The 25891-nt window shown below is 41.1% G+C and overlaps 2 protein-coding genes across 11 annotated transcripts in view; both read right to left on the bottom strand.

The window, feature by feature from the left end:
• The window catches only part of VPS13D (vacuolar protein sorting 13 homolog D), a 104588-nt gene extending 96469 nt beyond the window's left edge, over positions 1-8119 (bottom strand). For 7 of the 10 annotated variants that reach the window (XR_003994621.1, XM_030508137.1, XM_030508139.1 and 4 more), the window contains exons 1-9: positions 7914-8119; positions 5304-5468; positions 4338-4415; positions 3926-4116; positions 3506-3586; positions 2199-2315; positions 1876-1980; positions 1361-1531; positions 290-390 (exon numbers count right to left, since the gene is read on the bottom strand). Coding sequence is in view for 9 of the 10 variants with exons in the window: in XM_030508137.1 (XP_030363997.1) it covers positions 290-390; positions 1361-1531; positions 1876-1980; positions 2199-2315; positions 3506-3586; positions 3926-4116; positions 4338-4415; positions 5304-5400 (941 nt within the window). In the remaining variant the exon portion in view is untranslated. Of the gene's footprint in view, positions 1-289; positions 391-1360; positions 1532-1875; positions 1981-2198; positions 2316-3402; positions 3587-3925; positions 4117-4337; positions 4416-5303; positions 5469-5954; positions 6072-7913 lie in introns of those variants that run through there. The other 3 variants (XM_030508138.1, XM_030508142.1, XM_030508146.1) reach the window with 3 other exon arrangements.
• A 225-nt stretch (positions 8120-8344) lies between these two features.
• Positions 8345-24017, bottom strand: LOC115617460 (tumor necrosis factor receptor superfamily member 1B-like). Its single transcript, XM_030507974.1, has 10 exons — positions 23658-24017; positions 18408-18510; positions 16174-16302; positions 15344-15493; positions 14342-14435; positions 14064-14257; positions 13223-13297; positions 12235-12272; positions 11513-11783; positions 8345-10955 (listed from the first exon to the last, which is right to left on the bottom strand). The coding sequence occupies exons 1-10, from the start codon at positions 24015-24017 to the stop codon at positions 10657-10659; spliced, it is 1713 nt and encodes a 570-aa protein (XP_030363834.1). The 3' UTR covers positions 8345-10656.
• Positions 24018-25891: the final 1874 nt, after the last annotated feature.

The raw sequence follows: 25891 nt of genomic DNA, 5'->3' as shown, positions 1-25891 counted from the left end.
AAGAAAATTTCAGACCACCAGAATGTGTGCTTTGGGGTAGAATCTCCAACTTTATTTCAGTTCTTGGAAGCTGTGACAGAGGATTTAAAGCCTCAGGTAAGAATAATTCTATTTTAAGTTTGAATTACATCTGAATATTTAAAACTGATTCATGAGGTGTGGAAACAAAACATGAAAACTGAAACTCTAGTATATGATTATGATCTATCTTTTTATACTTGTCTTCATCGAGGCTCCCTAGTATAGTTTATAATATCATATTAACACTACCACATGTAGATATACTTACTTCGCTGTTACCGAAACCTTTGGTCTCCACTTTCTGAATTTAAGCTGTCGTTCCTTTCTATCCAGTTCCTTTAGAAATCCCATGATCTGCTGATACTGCATCTTTTAGTAAAATAATACACAGATCAATTAGGCAATACTGGAGTGTTTTCCAAAGCAAAGGGAAGGAAAAAACAAAACAAAAGCCCAAGCATAGGTTTAGTTTATCTGCATCACTGACCTGCACATGGCTTCAGAATTAAGGTTGATGTTAATTATAATTCATAATTTGGTTCTCTAGTATCACGTATCTTCTCCCAGTAGCTAGTAGTTAGTGTGTGACATTCAATTTACAGGTTTCTTTATTTACAAACACAGAGAATGAAATCTCCTCCCATGTCAGCTTATCAACCTAACATCAGCCACTATTGTACATTCTATAGAGTAAAACCCCCAAATACTTCCCTCCTATTACTATAATGAACAAACAAGAATGTAAGTTTTTTTGCAATAATCAGCTGCAGTAAGATAACTCTGAATGCTTGGGTTTAATACAAACAACTTCTTTGTTATTTATTCATGTCCCTTTGAGTTGCCTCTAAAACTAAATCTTTGAGAAAATACTAGTCTTAAGCTACAGTAATTGGTATTTAAGCTGTTCCAATCACTACCCCAGTTTTATGATCCCTACAGGTATTTCACTGTCAGAATCAGCACCTGTTTTCTTAGAGATAACTAATTCAAGATGGCATTTTTCCAGCAGAATCTTCAGAAGCACTGACATACAAACAACAGTTGGAGCATGTGGGAAGGTAAAAAATACACTCTATGTCAAACCAGTTTGAATTTGTAGACATTGTGGTAACCAAAACATGCAGGACTATCGTCTTTAATCAGTCATTTTGCTAGAAACTGACCATAAAGCAGTCTGCAATACAGCATACAGACACCCAAGAATCTTGAGACCAACTAGTTCGGACACCCAAAGCAGCCTAATGCAGTTAATAGCACAGAGTTCACAATGGCCTCATTTACCCTGCTTCTCAACAGTCTCTTTTTCAAATACTGAGAATTAAATGAGGATGGTATTTACCTGTGAAAGCTTCAAGGGTATAGTCTCAAGCTGAATGTCACACTCAAGCCGTGGAGTCTGGCGTGATCTTAAAGGCTCTTTAGAACAATTTCTCTTAAGAAGAGAAGAAGTGCATACAGGTTCCATGATGTAATTATGATCACGACTTTCCATACTTTTATCCATTGCTTCCTGTGGGTTACAAGCAGATTTATTATCTAAGAAATGAGTGTGGAATACTGGAATACCTATTAGGATATATTGGTTTCATGAAGTAGAATACATTTTATTAGCATGTCAGTCCATTAAAAAACTTCCTAAACATGTTCTCTCTTCAAAGGTAAAACAAGGTATTTCACAGCACAGCCTTTGTGAGTTGCGCATGTATCCTATCATCACAGCATGAAACCATAAACTCCTGTTGCTCTTAAAAGCACCAGATCCAAGAAATTCTAGGTCAATTAGGTCTGAAAAATAGGAAGGAGACTAACAAAAATGACAATCTCTCTTTCATATGCAAAATCTCCCTCTTGTACCTGTAGCTGACCAGGAGGCAGGTCTCCTAGTAAAGTGCAGTTGGTATCCCAATAAACACTGAAGTCGGCAACATCCAACTGTTTTTTACGCATCAGCTTCTCTACCTGAAGGAGAAAAGTGGAATAAAGTCAAGATCACACACCACGTGCCATGTAATTTTTATTTCTACATACTCAATGAACAATATGAAATGCCCAAAATCAATTTCTTACAATAACGAGATTATTAAAATGCCCTATGTTTTACTAAATATTTACTAGCATCCATAAAATAGAGCACCACATCTTAGCTGCCATGAGTTCATACGTAAAGTTATACTCACTGGTTCAAATACTGCATTTTGCATGGATACTTTTTTGATGCATATGCCAAATGCAAACGGCTGCAAAGGGTTTGTGACACCATCTTCAAACCTCAAGTGCACATCCTGAATTTTTAACTAAACAGAGAAAAAAAACCCATTAGAGACAACTACTTACTTCATTAGAGCAGACAGTAATACTATTCATTAATACTGAAGAAATTTAGTATTTAATTTCTGCAATTCTCCAACAAATTTCTGGTGTTTAGACCTCACAGAAATCCTATTTCCCTCTTCTCTTTTTGTACTCTCTGGTTCAACCTTCTCCTCAGATACCACTACTCCCTGCCCTTCTCCCAAAACACAATTACCCACTGTCACAAGGCAGTGTACTTTATTTTGCTATGCTACTATTATTCTCCATCTTAAAGGCAAATTTGAATTACATTTGTAATTCAATGTGTAACTGCCAACCGAAGACTAGAATCGTCATGTACTAGAATCATCAGCACAGGCCAGAGTTTCAAACTATTAACAATACAAGGCGACCCAAACTGATTTTACATTAGTAAAACCAATGCCTCTAGTGAGCTGAAATGTAACAAAATAATATAGTGAGTCTATCTGCACATAAGGAGAAAGAAAGGACAATCCTTTCATGGTGGCAGACAAACTCTAACAAGTAATATTTAGACAGCTTCTGGTTCTTAAACACAAATGATTAATGACGTAAGTGTTGCTAAAAATGTCATTAACTACATTAGGACTTCCACTAGAAAAAGCAAGAGTGTAACAGCCATACTTTCAAGTCATTTTGAAACTTAGGAGATACATGGCAGATTTTTATTAATAGTAGAAAAAGAATAATTAAAAAACTGGAGAGACAACACGCAGTGAAATAATCCAAATCATTGACCAGCAGAGACATTTGTTTCCTTATGAATTATCTTTTTATCAAAACAATTCATGCTCCTCTGCTTCATAAACAACCAAATATTTTGGTGGGTTTATAAATCAAAAAATTAAAACGTGAGCAAAAGCCATCAAATTTCATGCAAATTCATTATCTACCTACTTTTACAAACAAAAAAAAGTTTATGTTTTTCCCCTTGGTAAAAGCAGGATGGAGGGTTTATCCTTTCCAGAAGTCCCCATCAGGACTAGTTTAAGACTGAAGTTATGAAGGTTCAATCTGAAAAGGGACTGTCCTCTGCCAAATACCTACCTTTGATTTATGTATTTCTCCTCTAAGGACTACACAACGTAAAGCACAGTGGGCACAGATAATTCTTAACAAGTGGGAAAAGGTCTACAATGCAAAAGCTTACTTCAATGTTTTCTACAATTCTTGTGACTACAGATGCAGTAACTGAGTACCAGTAGGATTCCCCTTTCTGTTGTTGTTCTGTCTGAAACAGAAAATAGGGATAAAGCATTAACCAACACTGTAACAACTGTCAGGAAACAATACACCTTGTTACCCTGAAATTATTGTGAACAGGGAGAAAATAAAAACCCCCCAGTTTGAGTATTTCCAACATATGTGGGACACATGGCACGACAGAGGTGGGGCAGAAACTGCACCATGTTAGCATGTATGAATCAAATTCTAACTTAGCTTCCTATGCATTTGTTCTCCGAGGAACTTGTTACGAATCTGTTAGGAACTCCTAGGAATTTGTTAGGAGACTTAAATGCAATCCATCTATCACAGCAGTTCTTCACCATGAAAGACAAGTGTGACTCACTTTCCATTTTTCCTCAAGTGCTAGGAGAAGGGCTTTCTTGTGTTCTCTCTCTTGCAACTTCTCCTTTTCCTCATCGAAATCTTCTTTTTTTTCTGGTGCACCAATTAAGTGCAGTTTTGAGACAGATATCACCCATGGATCCACATGCGGACGATAAAAAGGTATCTGCAGTGTTATTTTGCCAATGAAACCTAGATATACAGAACAGAGATTCTATCAGATTCCTGTGTAAATGTACTTCATCACCCTTGCAAAACCTGAAAGAAAAAGTGGTGCAAGAAACAGAATAGAACCTAAAAACCAGGCTACCTCATTTGTTCAAGGTTCTGACTCACAGGTAAAGGTTCTTCTAAATTATGCAATACTGCCTGTTTATAAATGTTTGTCCTGCACACATAAGCAAAATACTAACCTGCCTTTACTTCAAATGGTAATTCCAGTTCCTTCAAGGCATCTTTCTTTAGTGGCAAGTTTTCCAATTCAACAGCACCTGTACAAAGCACAAAAACGCATTTATGTTGTAGAAGGCCAACTTGAACATTCTAAGCCTAAAATGATTGATAGGATGGGAACAGCCAACCTACCACTTCAAGTTATGCTACAATTCCAATGATTATTTAATATACTTGTTAATTTTCCAATGTCATGTGCTCAAACTATTTGATGAGGCCACCTAAAAGCCATCTTCTGCAAGGTTTTAGATCTGCACTTTACTAGATATAACCAAGGAAATGGTTAACTAACCAGATGTAAGCAAAGAAAAATCTCCTCATTTTCTGTTCAAGAGAGATACTTAAAGTATTTTCTCGATACTCCAAAAAGCATGCCCAGAAAAGAACATTTTGAAGTGTAACATTCTCTCCAGAAATAGCAGGTAACAGCAGCAAAATGTAAATTAAAAAGCACTGATTTGAGGACTCTGTAAAAGTACAAGACTTGTGGACATAACGTGACAAACCAGAAGTCTTCATTACTAACTTAACTACTAGCACCAAAATGTAAGAGGTAAAGACTATGGAATACTGCCACATTCCCTCAACAGGGAAATTACTGAACAGTATTAAGAAAAATGTCACTCAAATATTATATAAATTACACATCCTGATAAAACATGCTAAGCATACTTCTGAATGTTTTTTATAAATTGGTTTAATAGTGTTGATAAAAAGCAACAAAGAGAGGCACACAAGAGATCTGACTGATCAGGTAAAGTGCTAGCACAAAACTCTATATGAAAAGGGTTTATATAAATGTTAAACACAGTATTAGGTGATTGTTTCTATTCCACCTTCCAGTGATTACAAAAACACAATTTTAAAAAATAAAACCAAACAAAACACAATATGCAAATACTACAGAAAATACCCCAAAGCCTCACCCTTCAGAAGAGCAACCGAAAGCTGGTCTGTGTTCAGGTTATTGACGTATTTGCCCAAATACGTGTTGAGGACCCAGGCTACCAATCCTTCCAACATGACTGTCCTAGAAGAGGGCAACTAATGTTTTTCTGTCATTTTCTGGATTGCTGTTCCATAGTCTCCCTCTGAAAGAAAAAACATGAAGAAAATGATTGCCTGAAGTACACACTCTCAGCAGAGCTCACATGCTATCACTGTAATTTTTACTGTAATTGATCTAAAAAGCAGTAAAAACACTAAGCTTGATTTCCACCCCAAAAAAATACTTTATGCTATGCCCTTTAAGTCTCAAATCAGAGTTTCATATAGAGCTTTGACAATTACAGACCACTTCCATTTGCAAATTAAGTTTATCTTTCCATCCTTTTCTAACCAAAACACCACATTTTGTTGCAATAACCAACAAGGCCAATCTACAGTCCTCTTCAAGAAAAGACTAAAATTCCACATTCATCTGAAGCAACTTTGCACTGGCCTCCTTGACTTCTGCTGCCAGCATTTTCTTCAAGTTGCCAGCATTCTGGTTTTGGAAGCCTGGTCTAAAGTAACAGCTCAGAGCCTTTGACTGGATTTTTGTAGAATTCTTACACGACATCTGTGAAATAACTCACCCTCCCCAAACCTCTTTTTTAGGAAGGCTGTCAGTGTAGGAAGTAATCAGATCCAAGTCCCATAAATAGCTCATCAACAGTTACTCCAACAGGTTTTCAAAGTGACAGCACAGACTACTGCATCAAGGAAGGACAAGAAAGCACATGAGAGAAGCAATACTGGTCATACATATAAACATTTCCCTTCATGCTCTTCTACTATTAGCTTCCGCAAGGGCAAGATCAAGCATGTTATTACAGTAAAGAAAAAAGCACACAGGCCATATCTTGTGGTCAGGATGCAGTAAATGTATCAGTCCCACGTTTAGAAAAGTCCAATCCCACTGAATTCCCTAAACCACCGTACGTAACACTGAGTTGTACAGAACAAAAAAGCAAGTTATGGCACTTACATCTGACGGAAGAAAAAACGAACAACTTCTAGAGTTACATTTTACATTTTATATTAAGATTCAGGGGTTTCCCATAATAATGTTTGCTTGATTTTTGGCAGCCCCATTTAAGCCTTTGTTTCTTTAAAAAAAAGCCAGTGGAAATAATTAATATAGTTAAATAAAATGACCAGAATTAAGCAAATAATTAAAGGCTTTATCTAAAGACTCAGAAGTGAAATTATTCTGTCATGCAGAGAGAAAGACAAACATCAAAAACCCAGGGAAGTTACATTTGAAAAAAGATGTATCTTCACGTTAAGCAAGTTTAACATTTCTGTCTTTACAAAATTTCATAACAGTTAGTATTATTCCATAGGATAAAGACCGAGCATTTGTACACGTGAGCCACCACCTTACACCATGGGGTTTTATTCTAATGAAATTGACAAGAAAGCTGAAGTTCAAACAAAAGCAATTACAGCTATCCTTGTCATGTCACCCTTAACAAAGTGAATAAAACAAGTCCTCTGCAGGTGTTGGGAGGCAAATCAGAGGCAAGATCTTGAAGAAACAGAAGCGCAGGTTAACATGCCTGTGACTGAAAACCTCTGCTGCATGAACAACTCCATGCCTCAAGTCATCGTAAGAACTGTAAATAAAGTAGATCAACCCCTTAACCTAAACTTGTGGAACGTAAGTAACTACTCGGAAATCTTTCAACTGTCTAAAGGATTTTACACGTGTAACTTTCTAGTCCACTGCTATACCAGTGGAAAACAAAAACGAAACACTTTCTACAGCAGCGTTTTTGTTTCCTTGGCATACACAGTACAAAAGGCACAGTGACCGCTTATCAGGATGACACTCAAAGTCCAAGCCAGGACCTCGCTCACGGCTGGCTCGCTTTCTCTGAAAAAAGATGCAATTTTTCCAACAGGGAGGATGAGGGAGGCCCTGAAGGAGCGGGGCCGGGGCTGCTCGGCAAGGAGCGAGCGCGCCGGGCCGGCGCTGCCCGTCAGGGCAAGGCGAAGGGGGATTTTCCTCAGGGGCCCTCACAAAAAAGGGCGGGAAGGAGCCTTCAGTAGCCGGTCCCTTCTCTCTCTCTCCACACAAGCAAACCCCGCGTGTGTCGGAGGCGACCTGTTGGCACGCACCGGGGGTCGGAGGCGAAGCGAAAGGTCACCTTGCCCGGGGCGGCGGGAGCGAGCCCTGAGGGAGCCGCGGAGTGGCCAGCGGCGAGCGGCCTGCGACAGGCGCGGGAGCCTCAGGGGCGACTCAGGGACACCCTCGCGGCGCGGCGCGGCCCGGCCCGGCGGCAGCACGCAGCGGGGAAGTGGAGCGCCCGCGGCCGCAGACCCAGCCCCGAGCCGGTGGGACGAGGCACTGTACGGCTGCCCCTCGCCACCCCCGTGCCGGGGCGGAGCCCCGCGAGGGGCGTGAGGCAGGGAGGGGCCCTCTAGGGCTGGGCCCGTGCTGTGCAGTCGCGGCCGAGCTGTGAGCTGAAGCTGACGCAGGAGGAAACGACAGCCGGGGCCTACCGCCGACAGTGCGGCGCTGCCCGCGACCCCCTCCCGCCGGTACCTACCTGGGCGCCCGGTGGCGGCCGCCTCCTCGACACTGCGGGGGGCCGGCGGGCCGCACGCCAATCGATCCGAGCCAACCGGCGGGGGCTCGCCTGGACAGAGGAACGCTGAGCTATCGATGTGCGCCTTCCCCGCCTCTTTGAGGCGGAGCCGGCCCGGCGGGCCTGTGAGGCCGGTCCTGCTTCAGCTCCCCTGGGCGCCGCCGCTCGAGGCGCTGGCGGGCGAACTAGGCCGCGAAGGAGGGCGGGCCGCCAGTCTGCCCGCCCAGGGCCCGCGTGTCAGGCCGAGGGCCCGCGCGGCCGCTGTCACCCGCCGACTAAACAGAGAGCCGGAGCCCGCCTGCCGCGCCGGGGCCGCGGTCACGGCCGTGCTCACCGGCGCCGCGGTGGAGGAGCCATACTGGTTGCCGGTGCTGGTGGCCGGTTGCGTCCGTGCGCACACCGCAGCGGGTCAGCCCTCTCGTGATGAGGCCATCGAATGATCAAATAGAGTCGTTGGGCACGGAGCAACTTAATTTGTGCAGAAGAACCCGTTCTAGAATAGAATCACAGAATCAACAGGGTTGGGCCGTTAAGATCATCGAGTGCGACCGTTGCCCAGCACTGCCAAGGCCACCACTAACCCATGTCACTGAGGGCCTCGTCTACACAGTGTGTGAACACTTGCAGGGACGGTGACTCTGGGGAAGGAATTGTTCCTCATCTCCATCTAAACCTCCCCTGGTGCAGCTTGAGCTGTTTCCACTTGTCCTTGTTACCCGAGAGAAGAGACCCACACCCACCTCACTACAACCTCCTTCAGTTTAATGAAGACGTCAGAAAACTTAAAGGCACACATAATGACAAAAATGCAGCCTTTTATTTTTTATAAGCAGATGCAAGCACATTTTTCCTATTTCAACATAAAACTTAGATTTTCCTTCTGTAACACAGCTCCATAATTTGAAAACCCAGTAATTAACTGCTGTAACAGGATCCTCCTTTTGAACGTTTTTAAAAATATCTTCCACTGCTTCTTCAGTGTGGTCCTAATACTGGAAGATGACAAGACATGAGAATACTCAGCACAGTGCAAGAGACCCAAAGCGCTGTTTGGTTCTTGCCTAAATCCTTCAGTTTTGTAATAGTTTCAGTGTGCCCATTTTCAAAGTCTTTTCTGAATATTCCATTCAAGTTCAATATACAGTTGTAAAAGGTTTCTTCACAGTAGAATTAAAGACCTGTTTGCCAGTTCTCAGTTCCAGCAGTAATGTTAATAAAACTCATAGGTGTTTTGGAAGTTTAACATTTGTATTTTTAAAACCTGCATCTCTTCTGTAGCTGTAGAATAAATGCTATTCTAAAATGCCCTTTTCCAGTCTAAGGCCTCAGCAATAAGTACTGCATTTAGTTCCTCTTGAGGTAGAATAGTTCAGTTGGAAGTACAGTGATCATCTAGTCCAACAGTAGAGTTTATGGCATAAAAGAAAAAAAAGTTATGCCCACTGTATGACTTCACTCCAATGTAATTCAGACATTGCAAAGCCAAACTGCAAATTCTGGTTGAATACTGATGCCACAATTGTTGGGTAGGTCATAGCTGTAATATATAATTATGGGAATTGGGATCCTGAAAATTTACTTCCAAAACCAAAAGACTCCCACTTGATTCAAGGAGAACCTTAATAACTTCCTGTAAGAGGTGGTTGGATCTTCAGCGTCATGCAAGAAGAGAACAGGATTTTCTGGTTCCGAGGTTTGAGTCAATCCCACTTTTTACAGATGATACTATGCCATCATCAAGAGTTCTTTTCCTGAGGTCAACAGGTGTGAGCTATGTGGCATACGTATTTGCATGGGTCTTCTCTAATATTCACTGGAACACAGGGAAAAATATTTTGGGTTTACGGTTAACCTCAAAAATGAGGTCAGAATCAACCAAGGAACCACATTAAATCAGCCAGGACACAAAGATGATAAACTTTAGAGCTGTCAGTAAAAGGAACTTACTTCTTACTCCAAGATACAACTATTTAATCTAGATTTTCTATTCTAAAATAAACTGTACAGCTAATGAAATGCCATTGTTCAGACATAATAGTTGTAATCTAGTAAAAAAAAGGTCCTGTAAAAGATTTCACTCCTTTATACACTTAAGGTTGATTTGAAGTTTGGTCCAATAATGAGCAAAAGCAAACTGTAATAATAAAAGAAATATCCAGGATGATGAGGGCCAATATGTCCATGAAGATATGGGACAGGAAATTGAATGCAGGAAATTGAATGCAAGAAATTGAATGCAAGAGTTTTAAAATTAAAGTCAAATGAAGAATTCATTAGCATTGCATGAAAGTTTAACTCCAGTCTCTTAGAAGTGCTGGTCACAGCCATGTTCTTGCCAGGTGGCATACCTGAACCCAGGTCATCATCACAAAGAGTCTCAGGAGAAAAATCAACAGCATAAAGCTAGAAAAAAAATATTCCTTTTCAAATCTGGTAAAGGTCTCTCTAGAGTGTCACAGAAGAAGGGGAGGAGTTGGCCATTCAGTTTAAAAGAAAAAGCATTCAAGTTTTTTAAACTGCAAAGATCATCCTTCAACTCGCAAAGCTGACAAAAGAGACTAAAAAACTCCAAACCTCAGTGTCTATATTCATCTGAAATGTCAGGTCTCTGTAGGAATGCTACATTTAACATAATGATTATTCTGGAAGATAAGGGGCTGTTTGGTGAATGTTGTAAGTCAGTCAGTATGATCTGTAATTTCCTTTAACTGGTTTTCATCCCCTCATCTTCAATACCCAGAGGAAACTTCTTTTCCTCTGGCAGTGAGCCTTGAAGTAAATTGTCCTCATTTTCCACTGAGGTCTGAATTTCAGTTTCTTTGTTTAAGAGGTGTTCTTCTCTTGAAAGGGGAGTTTCTTCCCCTGTTGGGGAATAATAGGGAGCGTTTCCATAATCCATGCTAGTTGAACTAGTCTGTTCTGGGAACTGGGAACTGCAGTCTGGACTGCATACTTTAACAATACAAGTCACATTCACCTGCGTTCCTCCGTTACCAGAATGCCCTGTCAAATGAACAGAAAACACATTCAACAGGGAAGAACGAAACTCAGAATAGCACAGTTGGATTCTTTTATCCAGTTCTTTGACTTAATGTTAAAATAGACACTAAGTATCTTCTGGCTTCACTTCATTTAGGCATGCTGGTGGAGTTGATCTGCTAAGATTTTAGGGGTTTTTTGGTACCATGAAATCATCCCACCAAAAAGCCATAAAAATTAATAGAGAGCCCTGGATTAGAGCCAGCTCCCTACCCATCTGTGGCTACTACAGTTGCCTCAGACAATGTGCTTTTTTTACTGTTCCCTTTGGCTCTTACTTCCATGTACAGGTACATGCCTGTGATTACACTGATCCCCTAGTCTGCAAACAGCTTTTGCTCCATTAAGCATACTCTTCGCTGCCTTAGGCTGACAAAACAATCACTTTTTCTTCTCGATTACTAAATACTCTCTCTGCTGAACATGAGTTTGATGTTTTATCCTATTTAAACTTCTGCTAAAAGACTCACAACTGATAATCAAATTTCAAGTGGTTTTAGATCATTCTGATACATTCTTACCTGAACTCGCAGAGTTGTGTCTGTCTCTGCTGTGACACTTACATCCTTCTGCAGCTGAATGTTGCTGCTGAAATCCTTCTGTTTTTTTCTTTTCATTGTTCTTGTTACTTATTACACTGATTCTTGCAGATCCAGTTGGATTATTCAGGAAGCTGCTGCTGGACCCAGAAGTTCGCAGGAGATGCTGTTCGTCATGTTCGGAACTGCTGGAGTTTTGCGATCCTGTATTTCTCACTTTTTTGTCACACTGCTTTTCTGTGGGGGAAAAAGGCTGGAACATTTGCAGAGAAATGCAAAACATTAATCTTTTTAAAAAACACTAACTGGTCAGTACTTGGGCAGCTGAAGGAACCCCTGATAGTTGTTATTTGCTTTGTGATGACTGAGTAAAATTCACACCAGCTCATTAGTTGTTCAGGAAAATGAACCTGTCTCCTGAGGGCACGTACAGGGTTACACTGGGAGAAAAGGCCCTGTCGTGGTCTTCTGACGCACACTTATGGTTTATTGCTGATAGAGCCTCACATAAAGTGAGGATAGTACATTATGTCATTTATTTAAGGTACATCTTACGCTCCAGCTGGAGGACCAAATCACCCTCTTCTCATTCCAGTTGTCTTTCTGCTGTGCAGTTTTCTTCTTCTTGTAATTAGATAAGACTGCATGATTTCTGTGTAACTTTTAAAGGGATGGAAAAGATGTAAAGAAGGAGCGACACTCACCAAATCTGCTTCTGTGGCTGGTGGAGAGAATACAGGAGCTGCAAGTGAGGAAGAACAGTTAATTAGCACCCATATTTGTTTCAGTTGCCAAAGCTGCTTTCTTAACTAGTCTCAGTGATACCCTCTACTGGAATAAATTCCAAATGTACATTTATTACGCACTGCTTGGAAATGTTGAAAGCTATATTTTATTAATTTTGTAAAGTGGTTTAAATTTAACCAGCAAGCAAAGAAGACCCCTGCATGAATTAATAATTTTTCTAGTATGAAGTCAGAGGGAAAATGACAATAAACTACAGTCATGACTGCTTAATTATAACATTTGATAACTTCTAATATTTGAATGAGGAAGTACAACATATTTAAACAAGCTGCAGTAGGAGTACAACTGTTGTACAGTTGCCCAGCTCCACTAAGATGTTTTATGTTTAGACAATTATCTAAAATCTGAGGAATGAGAGAGATCTGAATGGGACATTTGCCTCACTCTATCCCTGTATTGAGATGAATTTCACCCCATGTAACTTAATAAAGATACTTTAAAGACGTGTGGAATTCCTGGAGTGTTTTTTTAATTCTGTTTTTCTGTAGCCACAAAGCTCATGTGCTCAAGCTGATTTGCATGAGTTTTCTCTTGGTGTCTCTTCTGTTGAAGCTTTTTGCCAATTTCGTCCCAATGGAACAGAGGAATCCTGACAAAGCTCCTCAGGGTTTCATGAAGCTATGGGCTGCCAGCCAGTGATGCAGAAACCTGTAACTCATCACCTTGTCCCCTTAGGAAAAAAATAAGCTCATACATTGTTAGACATCAAATAATCTCCACATTAGTGATACTTCATCCATATCCAGCCACAAGAAAAGCTTCAAAGAAAGCTACCATCTTCTAAGACACTAATGTCAGTCAACCAGAGGCCTTAAATTAGTAGGAAATGAAGTGATGCTCTTTCCAGTATTTACAGATCTGCTGTTTTCACTTCATGAATCTTACCTTTTTTTTTGGAGACTAAGCAATACCCCAGAATACTGATTATCAGGAACAATAACAATGGGCCTGCTACTGATCCTGAAAATAAATGAAAAAGATAAATTAGCAGGTTGATCTGACAAAGGATCCAATGAGAAAGCAGCAGTTTTGTGATTTTCTGTCTATGGCTGCAAAAGTTAAATTTACAAGTATCAGTGCGTCTGACATTCAGATTTGATGCCTCTGTTGTCAGATACCAAGGTCTCATTTCAGTCTTCATCACTTCATAACGTGGAATTTTCCTGTCCTGGAAAGTGAGGACACACTTTCAGCCTCAATCACTAGATCGGTCTCTCTAAGCTAGCAACAGTTTGTTAAATACAAGACCGGGCAGCCCAGAATGCTCCTGAATGCCTTCTGGAGAAGTTGTGAACAGGAGAGAACACATCCACCGTTGTGGATGCTGTAAGGAATTCCTGTCTCAGGAAAGGCTGCCAGAAGTCTCCAAAGCCCTCTCACCAGGACCTTTATGAAGTCAAGTTTGGCTCAGCCCGGAATCTAGAAATCTGACCTTTTCTAGCAGCTCCTTCATAGTAGCAGTTCTCAGGAAATGCCTTGTCTAATCTAGTTTGGGTTTTTTTAGGAATATCTCCAGAATTGCAAGGCCTGTAGAATGCACTGGGGTAGCACAGATGCACAGGTAAATATTATGCAACTCACTACAGGCAGTGTCATATTGAATTAATTCAGCTCGTCTGAGATTCTGTTTGGGTACAGGTAATTGGTCTTGGAAAGAAACAGAGAACTAAATATAAACTTGCTTCCTAGGCAGACCAGAGTGACTTTAAATGAGTCAATAGCTCACCGATGATGTGAGAATTGTCAGATGCAGAGTTTAAAGTGACAGGTCGAGTTATTATTTCAGGTCTGTTAGAAGCTGAGCTCTGAGTCAGGAGCAGGTTCAAAACAGTGTTAGGTAGAACTGTGGCAACTGCTGTTCCCGAGTCCCTGCAAACAGTGTCATTTATGCTGTTTCCAGGAACAGCCACTGATTTGCAACTGCAAAAAGCAAAAAAGAGAGTTAGGAAAGAAAGTAACCCTGTGCACAGTTAAGGTTGCTATCAGATGGAAACACTGGCTTACACTTTATGTGGTACACAGCTGGTATCATAAGATTCCTCATGTGAAAAAGTGCCAGGAGGACAAGGTTTACATTCTGTGTCTGTGCTGTCTGTCCCTTTAAACAAACATGAAAACTCCAGTTAGTCATCCAGTGAGAATCAGGAATGAATAATCGAGGTCTGTGATACAGTTCCTCGAAGTGATACAGAGGCAGTACACAAAATACATTCACAAAAGAGATAAATTTGAAACACTCAACCCAAGCACAACTCAGAGATTAATCAGCTGTTAGTGTGGTCCCCTGGATAGCCAGTCTTTGAAAAGGACTGTAAAAACCCACCAAAAGGTTAAAAAGTGGTACTGCAGACAAAGTTGAACTTTTTCATTAGTCCCTGACAGACTGACCACCTATTCCATTCTGCTGGAGTTTCTGTATCTTTTCAAATGATTCTTAGGTTCTTAAAAATACTCAGTGTTCCAGTGATGATAATGATAATCTTTGAATATCATTTATCATCTTGAGACAGCTATAGTATCAGTGGTGAATGTCATCATCTAATAAAGCCAGATGAATTCTGCAGGACAGCACAGAGTCACCATTACTGTAACTGCAGTTGCATTATACTGTATTATAACCATAAATATGCACATTTGTAACCAAAACCTGAAGCCCTGTTTCAAGGAGGAATGAAGTGGTCTTGAATCTGAGTTACTTACATAGTAAGTAACACAGTAGAGCATAACAAAGGAAGATTAAGTTGGGTTAGAGAACTTTATGATACATGGTAGTAATAGATTGCAACATGTCCCTTTGGATATGCCTCTTGAGAATACTGTTGCTCTAAGTTATTGCCTACTTGCTAAGATAATGCTTGCACTAAAAAGAGTGACTAACTGTAGGGAATTAAAAGACCATATTCCTGTCATTTACTGAGTTGGAGGCAGATCCAGAAATATTGATGGATGATTAACACAAAAAAATAACCCTCTTCATACAGTAAAACAATTAAAGAATTAAATTACCTCTCCTGGAAACCCGGTAACCTTTTCCACATTTTTTATGCACTTTACATATTCTGCAGTACTTGTATATTTTTGAAATGCAATACTCATTGGGTGAGCAGCTACAGATTCTGTCCTGTGATGGAGTGCATGTTTGATTCTGCACAAATCCTGGGTTTGAAACAAGAATAAAGCAAGATGTCATTAGCAACATTTAAAATCATAGCTTTAAAGAGAATAGCTTCTGGCTAGTATACCATCATAAAACAAATATGTTATATGCCCCAACAGCTACATTTTCAGAAGAGTTTCCTCTCTCTAGGAAAGGAGAAATGTGCATCCGTAGAATGCACACTTGAAACTCTGTACCTGCAGTTGCATTATGTTGTATTATAACCATAAATATGCACATCTGTATTACCTGTGTTCATCACTGCAGTATCCGCGGGCCACACTAAGATTTGTAGTCTATGCAGATCATGACTGGATGCTGGAAATGGAATTAGCCATTTATTGCAGTGCAAGTCTGGTCTTAAGCTCCCTTGGCTGAAGAGCGTAAGCAGGAAGTTATTCTACTGGTGACATGTGGATCTATTTTAGTGATGCAGTGCTTTAGTTTCCAAGAATATAAGATTGGCATCACATTTTTAGGACTTGGAAAGAAAAAGATGCAGGGCCCTCTGCAAGGCTTTTCCCTGATTCTTTTACCCAGATCTTCAAAGTACCAAAAGCATGAGAAGTGATAGACAAAACCTCCTAGTTTTCTTAGGAGAAACGACTAGGCTAAACCAAGCCCACTTTTTGAGCAGGCTGTTCAAGTCCCAAATGCATCTTTGCTAATTCAGTCCTACCTTTCCTGCAGGGTGGTGAGCACGCAAAGCACTGAGGAGACAGATTCCAGATTTCTGTATATGTGTTAGGTCTACAGGGACTGCACTTTGTGTCCACAGCGTGACTGCAGCTCTCTGTCTTATATTGACCTATTAAAAACAAATCAGAGAAAGCATCTCATTGGAAAAGATCGCTAGGAATTGTTTAAGGTAAGTTTCCTTCTTCGCTGTGGAAACCCCTTCCTGTCACTGCAGCTATGAGATTGATAACATACCAAGCAAGTATTGATTTCAAGGAGGACTGCATGTATGTACAGGGAAACTCTGATGGTTTTTGTGTTATTAATGTTTGACCCCTGTTCCTGCATTCAGTTCAGTGAATTCCAAGGCAGCCTCAATCCTGAACAAAACTCCTCAGCATATACTTAGCTGCAGCTACCAGAGTACATAAACCAAACTTGTTACCCTCAGAGAAGCTGTGTTCGGTGGTGAAACAGAGGATGGTGTTTCATGCTGAAAGTCAGGCATGTGCTAGAGTGATGTATCTGGGTGAGGCCTTTACTGAAAGACTACAGGCAGCAAGTGAAGAAGGCATAATAAAGTATTATCATAAACAGACCTGAATTAGAACTTCACCACTTGCCACTATCAAAGCGGTGTGAGCTCACTCTTTTTCCTTCACCTCTTCAGTCAGCCCTAATAGATCAAAGCAACAAGTTTCTGAAGCTACTGGTATTACAGACAAAATCTAAAGCTGTCAAAGTTTCTCCAATTCTTCTCACCAACAACAGAGTTCAGTGCAGTGGTGGGAATAAGCAAATATGAGTTCCAACATATCCATTTTGGAGAAAAGAAAACACCTCATTTGCCATTTCCCCCTTGCTTGAAGAGAGGAAGAAGATAAAAGTCAATGTCTCATATCCTGTACAGAAATATCCTGGAAAATATACACAGAAAGCAGGAATAACACTGAAAGTCTTTGGAGCTGCTCAGAGAATCTGTGTTCTCCAAAAGAACAGGCCCTGGAGGTGAGCCATAGGAATTATTTCCAAAGACTTTGTTTTTCCATGTACTAATCTGAAGCTTAAAATTCTGCCTCCCACAACCTGCTACTGATTTAGGCTTCAATTTTTGATAAATTATAGTAAAAAAAAATATTCAAATTCGTAATAACAAAAATAAAGATTTTTAGACTTCCTACAACTTGTTGACCAGAGTTTGTTATTCTAAAATACTAAAATTAAGGACAAGTAGACTGACCAGTACATACCATAACAGAAGAGGATTTAACCTACGAATTATCACCTTTCATGTGTTGTGTTTTTAACAAAGGAAGTTGGGCAGATCTATCTAGACACTTTTGGTTAATTCAAGCAACTGTGGCTGCTTCAGCACATGATTTCCTGCTTAAATTTCCGAATCTCTCTGACAGGAACTCAGCACTTACTGAGACAGATTTTGTTTGCTCAGCAAGTAATGGGGGGAAGGGAAGGGAAAAGCAGTTTTTTGCTGTGTTTAATCTAATAATATAATGACAACTTGTTGCAAAACCTCTATTATTAAGATACCCAAACAGCATTTCTACCCCCAAAAAAGCCAAACCCACACAGCCGCCTTTCTGCAGTCAACAGCTTCTGCTAACAAGATTGCTAATAATTATCACTGGAGTTTAAGACACGACACCTCAAGACAGGCAGTTTCTGTAGTCTTGTACCCAGTCTCTGACAGTGGTCTGCAGTGTCTGATTTACAGTAAAAGACAGCAAAACTCCTTTAATGAGTAATTATACATCAACCCGTGCAATGGAAAGCCCCTTATTTAAGTGATACTATCAAAATACAGTAACTAAGCTCTACCTTATGCCCTGTTTTACAATATATTTGTTAGTAGTGGGCTCGGATCTGACACGTGTTTTCTGATTTCTGTAATTCCCATAGTGAGCTGTTGCTCCCCCCCAGTGTTGACTTAAAAATACCCAAAACACCATGCAAAGTGGTGCTCAAAAGCTCAGCAGCCTACCGCTTGATAAGCCCCAGCCAGGTGAACTTGATAAGAGAATTCCAGTTCTGATAAACAATGTGGCTCTTCTGCAGATCTCTTAAGAGTCACACCACTCTACTGTCTTCCAGCTAGAGTGCATTGCAACAGCAAAAATCCAATGCTCTTCAGATATATTAATAATCAAAATGTCCTATGCTCATCTGAAAACTGACTGAATTTGGCTGTGCAAAGTAATAATTTAAATTATAACCTACCTGGAGGGCACTGGCTGCAACATTTATTAAGTAGTTCTTCATAGAATTCAGTGTTGGGATCTTTGCATTGTGCAGACTCTGGTGTATAAGGCAGTGAATAGTCCTAGGAGAAATAAATGGAAAATCATGAGTCACAAGTGCATTCTGCATTCTGACCCTCAGATAGAGATCCAAAAAAGACAAACACTAAAAGATCAGTGCAATTATAAGCCCCTTCCTTTCCAAGGCACTGATGTAGGCTTGCTGGAACAGAAAGCATCAGATGCCAAAAAGCTGCAGGAGAACACACAGCGTATAAGCTACTTGAGACCATTTAGAAGTTCCTCTTGTCACAAAGTGATCTCTCCAAGTTTTATGTTCAAATGCAATGGAACTAGGGGATTAGCATCTCACCTGACCACTACTGCGTCCCCTGAACCAAAGGGCTCAGTACCTCTTCACTGTTGCCATGATTCAAACAGCCTTCACCAAAACACCAGTGAAACCTGAATTCTTACCTGTGGGTTTGTAGGGAGAAGTGTTTTCTGCAAAGTGGTTATGTTAAAAATGATACCTTCTTACTTAGTAGGTCTATTCCCTATACACATTTAAAGCCCTATCTGAAAACTAGGAGATTGGCTTTGCTACTTGTTAATTCCCTCAGGCCTCTTGAGGTGGTGGAAGAGGGAGCTGTGGACCTGGCACTACTGCAGTACTGGAAGGAACCTTTCTGGTTTCATCAGTGGGTGCAAAGGACACTGGACACTAAGTTCAATTCTTTATTGTGCTTATGTTCTTTATCACTTACACCCACGCAATATCCAGGCAAGATAACCCATCCCTTCAGTCAAAGAACTCGTACTATTAGAACTGTTTCACCAAAGGAAAGATAAAAAAGGCTTTTATTATTCCAGACACTTTGTGATTCCTTTCTGAATGAGAAAGACCTTGATGCTTTGGAAAAGATGTCTCCAGAACCTGCACTGCTGCTTCTGAAAAGGAGCAACTGGCTACAAGACTTAAATTAAATTAGAAACCTTACCTCGTATGGCAGGTCAAATGCATAAGAAACAGTCATGAAATACAGTATATCTAATTTTTCAGCGCACACCAATCAGCACACCTCAATGACTTGAATGAACAAGTGTTAAAATATTTGAGGAACTGCCATCTGTTTTCAAAGGGAAAAATAGACTCACTCAGAAGAAAAAGGCTAATGTTAGGTCATACGAGCGTAGGAGTTTCCTGCTAGATCAGAAAGATGCTGCTTAAGAAGTATGTGTCACAGCTCAGTTTTCTGCAGTCTGAAGAAATTGCTCCATGTATAAACAACACACATTTAGAGAAGTACTTTAAAAGTATTATTTAAATGAGAAACCAAAACAGGAACAAGCTCTTGGGAGGCCGGTAATGAAAATATTCTTCCTCCATACTGAAAAAAACCCATGTTGATTGTCTATTGTGTCTTCACATTAGTAGACTAACACTTCCCACTCAACAATTGCTTAAAGGGAACCCAACATTTTCTTATGCAGCTTGTTGACATATTTCACCTCTTACCTAGATATATAGAGGAAGCAGGGTTTTACCCATCTACTCAATGATCAGTGTCAAAAAGAACCTTTCCTGAGAACATGAAGGCAGAGAAAAGCCACCTTCAGTTTCAATATTCATTCCAGAAAAGAAAAAAGGAAAGCAAACAATTCAATTAGAAGTTTCACAGCTCCTACTTACAACACTGTGAAAGCTGGTGGCACTGACCAGGCATCAGGACAATTCTGGTCTGTTCTCACCAGTTAAAGACTCAAAGCCAGGGAGGCTGGGGTGCATTTCACTAATACCAGCCCCATTTGCTCACAACCAGATCAACAAGAAATAGCCAAGTTGCAAATTGAAGAACAAACTTGTAAAGATGCTTTTAACAGGCTAGAAGCTGTGATAGGGTGGGGAAGGATGACCAGAAAGAACAATAATCATTCTCCTTCTTAAGCACCAGAGTGGGTGAAGAAAGAAACAGCTGCTGAGCACAAGCTGCATTTTACAAGTTTTTCTCTATGTCTTTTGCTGAGAAGAAAGGCAGTTTTGCAGGAACCATGTTGCAGCCCTAGATATCTCCAAACTTTGGCCACCCATTTTTGCTTTCCAGTTAAGTAGGCTTATTTAAAGGGGCTGGCATAAAGATTGAGGGACTTTGAAGCAAAACCAAGAGGCTGGCTTCAACATTATCGGTTTCATCATTATTCATGAGAATAAGTCCCGTAGCAATTCAAAAAGAAAATCAAGGCTTTTCAATACCTTCTAGGTTCAGTAATAACTGTTAAAGCTGGACTTGGTATTATACCCTTATAGGATGGGCAATGATAAGCCACACCATTTGCAAATGTGAGCTGACACTAAAATCTGTTGAAGGAGAAGAGCTCTGCTCTCATCAAAAGTATTTGTCATTTAAGTTACTTTCTTGTTTATTAAAAGAATAAATATCACATTTTTGTAGTCACTATGATCAACTTCATTAAAACAAGCACTTGAGAGTCGCTTTAAAACAGAAAACTTCACTGCAAAAGCAGACAAAGAGGGGGAAAAAAGGGAGAAATACACTAAGCCACATCACAAATTATCCTGCTGGTGAAGCTTCCCGGCAAAAAATGTTCTTATCTCATACTCTGCATTGTCTTGTAAATACTGCCCTGTGAGTTAAAGACACAGGAAAACCTGTTGGTTCTTGGGTTCACATCTACTTCTCTTAAGTTGTGCATGAAAGGATCTCTCTACTGTCTGATACAATCTCCCTGAGATTTTATCTGATGAGCTGAGCTCTCAATGACATAAAATTGACAATTTCTTGCCAAGTGTTCTCAAAGAACATTATGGGAAACTGAAAGGGACTTGTAACTCAGGTACGATTTACACACACACACACAAAGCTCAGCTTTGTTTGCACTAGATGGATGCCATTAGTTTTGGCAGTTACTTCCAATGTGAACTACTTTAATCAAAGCTGTCAAGGTCAGCAGTCAAATCTACAAATTTTCACCTGAGGAGGCCATTCAAAGAAAGATAGTTAAGTATATATTTTAATCCTAACTCACGTGTCTACATTTTTATTGATCTCTTCTTCATACAGTTATCTTCTTCAAACTTAAGCTGTCAAACAAAGGAGTCTGAACAGGAACTACATCTGGTGTGTAATGTTCTTTACGCATATGAAACCACAATGAAGTCACCAAGGACTCTGATGTAAAAGTCTGTTGTTATGGAAAAGACTTGAGGTAGAGAGATACCGTTTGCTGAGCTATCAAACCTGCTGACGACAGGAAAAAGGAGAATTTTGTTCAAAATACTTAAACTGGTCATTTACAGAAGTAATTCTGTTGAAGATTAGTCACTGGATACCAGCAAGTCTGACCAAAACCAGCTGGAGTTGTATCCGGCTGTACCAACTATACTCAACCCATAAAGCTGCTTCTGAAGCTGCTTTCCTGCAAATATCTAAGATTATGGGTCCATTATGTGAACTTTTCTCCCATCCTATATTGTACTTCTGTAGAGCAGGAGTCCTTATGTAGCCACATGCAAACAGATTTACAAGTCCGCATTCCCCCTCGCTGAGAACGCTGTCATTTTGCTTACTGTTAGAGAGTCTGCTTCATGCTACTCACCACCATAACACAAAAACGTATTCCCAGAATGACATGGGAGGAGGCTGCATAGAATATGGAAGCTATTCACAACATACAACATAATAGAAGCAAGTCCAAGTTTGTAGGAAGACATAGTATATTTTATTACGTATGCCTTTGGGAAAACATACACATTTTCAGGAATACCAGCTCTTCTGTTTCAAAACTTCAGGCTTATGTATCCAAAAGTTGGTCTGTTTTCCCACAGGTTGCCCTAACAAATGATGTTATGCACTAAACCAAGACCTGGCACTTACAGTAACAGGCACTGTCAAAGCTGATGAACCTTAAACAGTTCCCTTGTGGAAAACAAAGATACTCACAGAAGGGCTGAAAGCAAGAGGAATTAGACTGCAGGCCTGAGAGGCAGGAAGACAGGCTGTATCCTCATCACTTGCCAGAGCAGGGCAGGTGATGAGCAGGTTCCCAAGAAAGGATCAGCAAGTCAGGATGGGCCACATCAGGTTTCACCTTATGTGGAGACATCGTAGAAGTTGCACCTAAGGGAGACAGGGTGATACCTACCACTGAGAGCACAGCAGGCAAGGAGCTATGTGAGCCCCAGGTGTAAATGGCAGATGAAGAAGCTTCCCAAGAGACCCCAGGTGTACCAGCCAGAAACACTGCCAGAGGGGATAACTGGATAACTGTCTTCTATTGAGGCCAAATGTCAGAATTGGCAGTTTTCTATTGCTTTGAAACACACTGTTTTCTTGAGATAGTGTTGCTTCTATCACAGATGGCTTTTGCAATGCTCTGTTAAGACTTTCAATCATCATGAACTTTGATACAACAATCACAAGTGTGAATATGTACAACAGCAAAGCTGCTGCTGGTCACCCACAGCCCTCTTACCTCTCACCCATGAGTCCTTAAAAGACCATTGAGTAATTCTGGGTTCAGTACACATTCTGACATCCTCACCTGGTTTCTCTGAACCTTTGTCTTATCAAGGCTGAACTAATACAAATAAACACGTACACAACATACACATCCATGAAACAGCAATGACCTAGACATCTCAGCACCATTCCCATGTTTATCTTCACAAGCCGGGACACTTTAAAATCAGCTAGAAAAATGCTATCAATACATCAGCACAGCATACACACAACTGAAGTCCAATAGATCCCATCAAGCACTTTGTTTTAAATACTTAAAAGCATTCATTGCCAAATAGTGGATATAGAAGAGAACAGTCCCAGCTGCATTACATCACGTCTTAGATGTAAATTAAAGGGCTTTTCTGTGTAAATAGGGAATACCTTTAGGGATCCAACAGAGCACAACGAACTCCTCCTGTTTAAACAACGGTGTAAAACACATACAGATTTACACACTGCACTTGCCAGGACACTCACAGTTTTTGCAAACATTCAAGCATGCCTCATAATTCAGCCCATTTCCAATGAAAATCCAGGAAAAAAGATTAGTCATTGCTATGGGAAGCCAGGAAATAACAACGACATAGCCAAAGGGAGCAGAATAAACTTTAAAGAAGCCTAAGAATGGGGGCTGAGGTTCCCTAGGATCACAGTTGGGTACAAGCCGAGGGGTACAGCTAGCTCCAGGGACTGCCAGCACACAGTACAACGACGCCCGCAGTGCCCACGATGCCGGGTTCGCCCCGGCTTTGCAACCGGTACGAAGGTCCAAGAAGCGGCGGCGGCCGCCCCCGGCCCCCCCCCGCACTCACTTCTGTCCGGCCGCCCGCGGCGTGGAGGAGCGCAGCGAGGAGCGCCCAGCGCAGCCCCATCCCGCCGCCGAGTGCGGGGCAGCGGGCGGCTGCCGGGACCCTGCCGCAGACTCTGTCTCGGTCCCAGCACCGCCCCGCGGCAGGCGGGAGCAGCGCGGAGCCGCCTCTTAGCAACGTTACGCGCGGGTTACGCAGCGGAGTTGGGAGCTGGCCGGACAGAAAAGGAGCTCCAGCTATCTGCCAAGAGATTCCCATCCCGTGTGAAGGGTGTCTTCAGCCCCGGGGATGCTCCATTAGCCCCCAAATCCGAACTCACCCTTTGGCAGTGTCCCAGCGTTCACTGGTAACCGCCACAGTACGTCCCCTCATGCCTGCTGCAGGGATGGTACAGAGAGACTTCAGAGTCAGTTCAGCCCTGCTGTGCTCTTGAGAAGCGCTCCAGTTGACTAATAGCCTCAGTGGCTCTCTTGCAGAACAAGTGTTTTTTCTGCAACTGATATATATGCTGAAATTATCAACATCAAAACATTTACAGGTCAGACAAGAAAAGTGTGGCTATGGTTTAAAATCCACCTAATTTTTAATTCACAGATTACCAGCATTACTAACCCAACCAACTATAATATATCTAGCAGGTTGCAATGCATATGATTCACCTGGAAAACTGTTCCAGTAAAAAAGATTTCTTTATATACAGAGTTAAACTATCAGATCATATGTTGGTTTGGGACCTTAAAGCTCATCCATTTCCAGCTGGAGGGATATCTTCCACTAGAGCAGGTTGCTCCAAGCCCCTGTGTCCAACCTGGCCTTGAACACTGCCAGGGATGGGACAGCCACAGCTTCTCTGGGCAGCCTGGTCCAGCAGTTGTCATTACAGAACACCCTCTAACCATCATGGCCAGGTGAACAGGGTCATTCACAATTTGTGAATACACAAATTGTTGTTGTCTGAAATGAAATAGAAGTGCCTGTGTTTTTCTAGAATAAAGTGTATGACTGGAAAACAATGAACAATCCTGACTGGAAGTGAGGGAAGAGGTCTAGTATTTGTCCCACACAGTTCGTTCTTCTTCCTTGCATTGCTGTTTTATGACACAACTCGGTGACTTGGCCTTCTGTTGCACAACAAGCACTTAAACCAAAAAATGTGAATTCTGTTTCTTTCTTCACCCCATGTAACTGCCACCGACATGGCAATACTGATAGCCAAAAGACATTTTAATCTGAGCATTAGGAGCAACTTATCTTCTGAAAGAAACCAAGTAGGTACAAACACAGAAGTACATAGAAAGGATTCAGTTACTGCCTCTTGGACAAGACTTGGGACACAAACTAAAATATACAGTGGTAATAGTTATTTTTAGAAATTATTTTATGTCGTAGACTTGCAGAGAAGAGTGAAATTCAAGAAGTAAAGACTGGAATTAACAACACTTGAAATTACACCGTGTTCAAATGTACTATAGGTAGATTATCCGCTGATGGAAGTCAGTCAGATGGCTAGGTCCCATAATGCTGAGATTCTCCCACCACATCTCTGGGGCTGTGGTTCCAGAAAAGTAGGAATTTCTCTGGATTTACTTCTTCAGTCGGAAAATCTTAATAACATACCTTGCCTTATAGTGTAAGGGTTACTGGATACACAAGACCCAATGGACCTACTACATGGGTTTTCAAAAAGCCTTTGATGAGGTTCCACACCTAAAGTTGTGGAAAACCAAAGCTCTCACAGGATTGGAGGAAAGATCAGTTTATGGATTTACTAAAAGGTAACAGGATACAGAAGTTATGGTTGTTGAAAAGGTAGGAAAGAAAGAGCACAGCATAATGTTCATTTTTCAGGGTAGAAAACAGTTTGCAGGGGCGATTGGTGGGGCCGGTTCTATTCAATATCTTCATCAACGGTCTGGAGAAAAAAGCACCTACGCAGAGAAGGCAATACTAAACTTCTCCAGGGAGTTACATAACAAGGGAAACAAAGACAGAAAGAGCTCATAAAAAGGTGGCAAATCAGTTTCTACATAAACACAGGGCAATACATCTAGGGAAAAGTCATGTAACCCAGGCATACATGGTGCATTCATGTCTAGCAGCTACCACTTAGAGGAGCCATCCTTTAGTCATGC

Source organism: Strigops habroptila, chromosome 16, assembly GCF_004027225.2.
Source record: "Strigops habroptila isolate Jane chromosome 16, bStrHab1.2.pri, whole genome shotgun sequence".
In the NCBI taxonomy this organism is placed as follows: domain Eukaryota; kingdom Metazoa; phylum Chordata; class Aves; order Psittaciformes; family Psittacidae; genus Strigops; species Strigops habroptila.
The sequence above is the reverse complement of the archived record's forward strand: the minus strand, read 5'-3'. Positions and strand labels throughout refer to the sequence as shown.

What these genes read in the sequence shown, in the direction of transcription:
- LOC115617460 (XM_030507974.1), bottom strand. Translation starts at nt 24,017, where the DNA reads ATGGGAATCTCTTGGCAGATAGCTGGAGCTCCTTTTCTGTCCGGCCAG. An exon ending in TTACCGGGTTTCCAGGAGAG is followed by an intron (nt 14,436 to 15,343) that starts GTAATTTAATTC and finishes GTTTGTTTAAAG; the next exon opens with GGACAGACAGCACAGACACA. An exon ending in AGCTGTGTACCACATAAAGT is followed by an intron (nt 14,258 to 14,341) that starts GTAAGCCAGTGT and finishes TGCTTTTTGCAG; the next exon opens with TTGCAAATCAGTGGCTGTTC.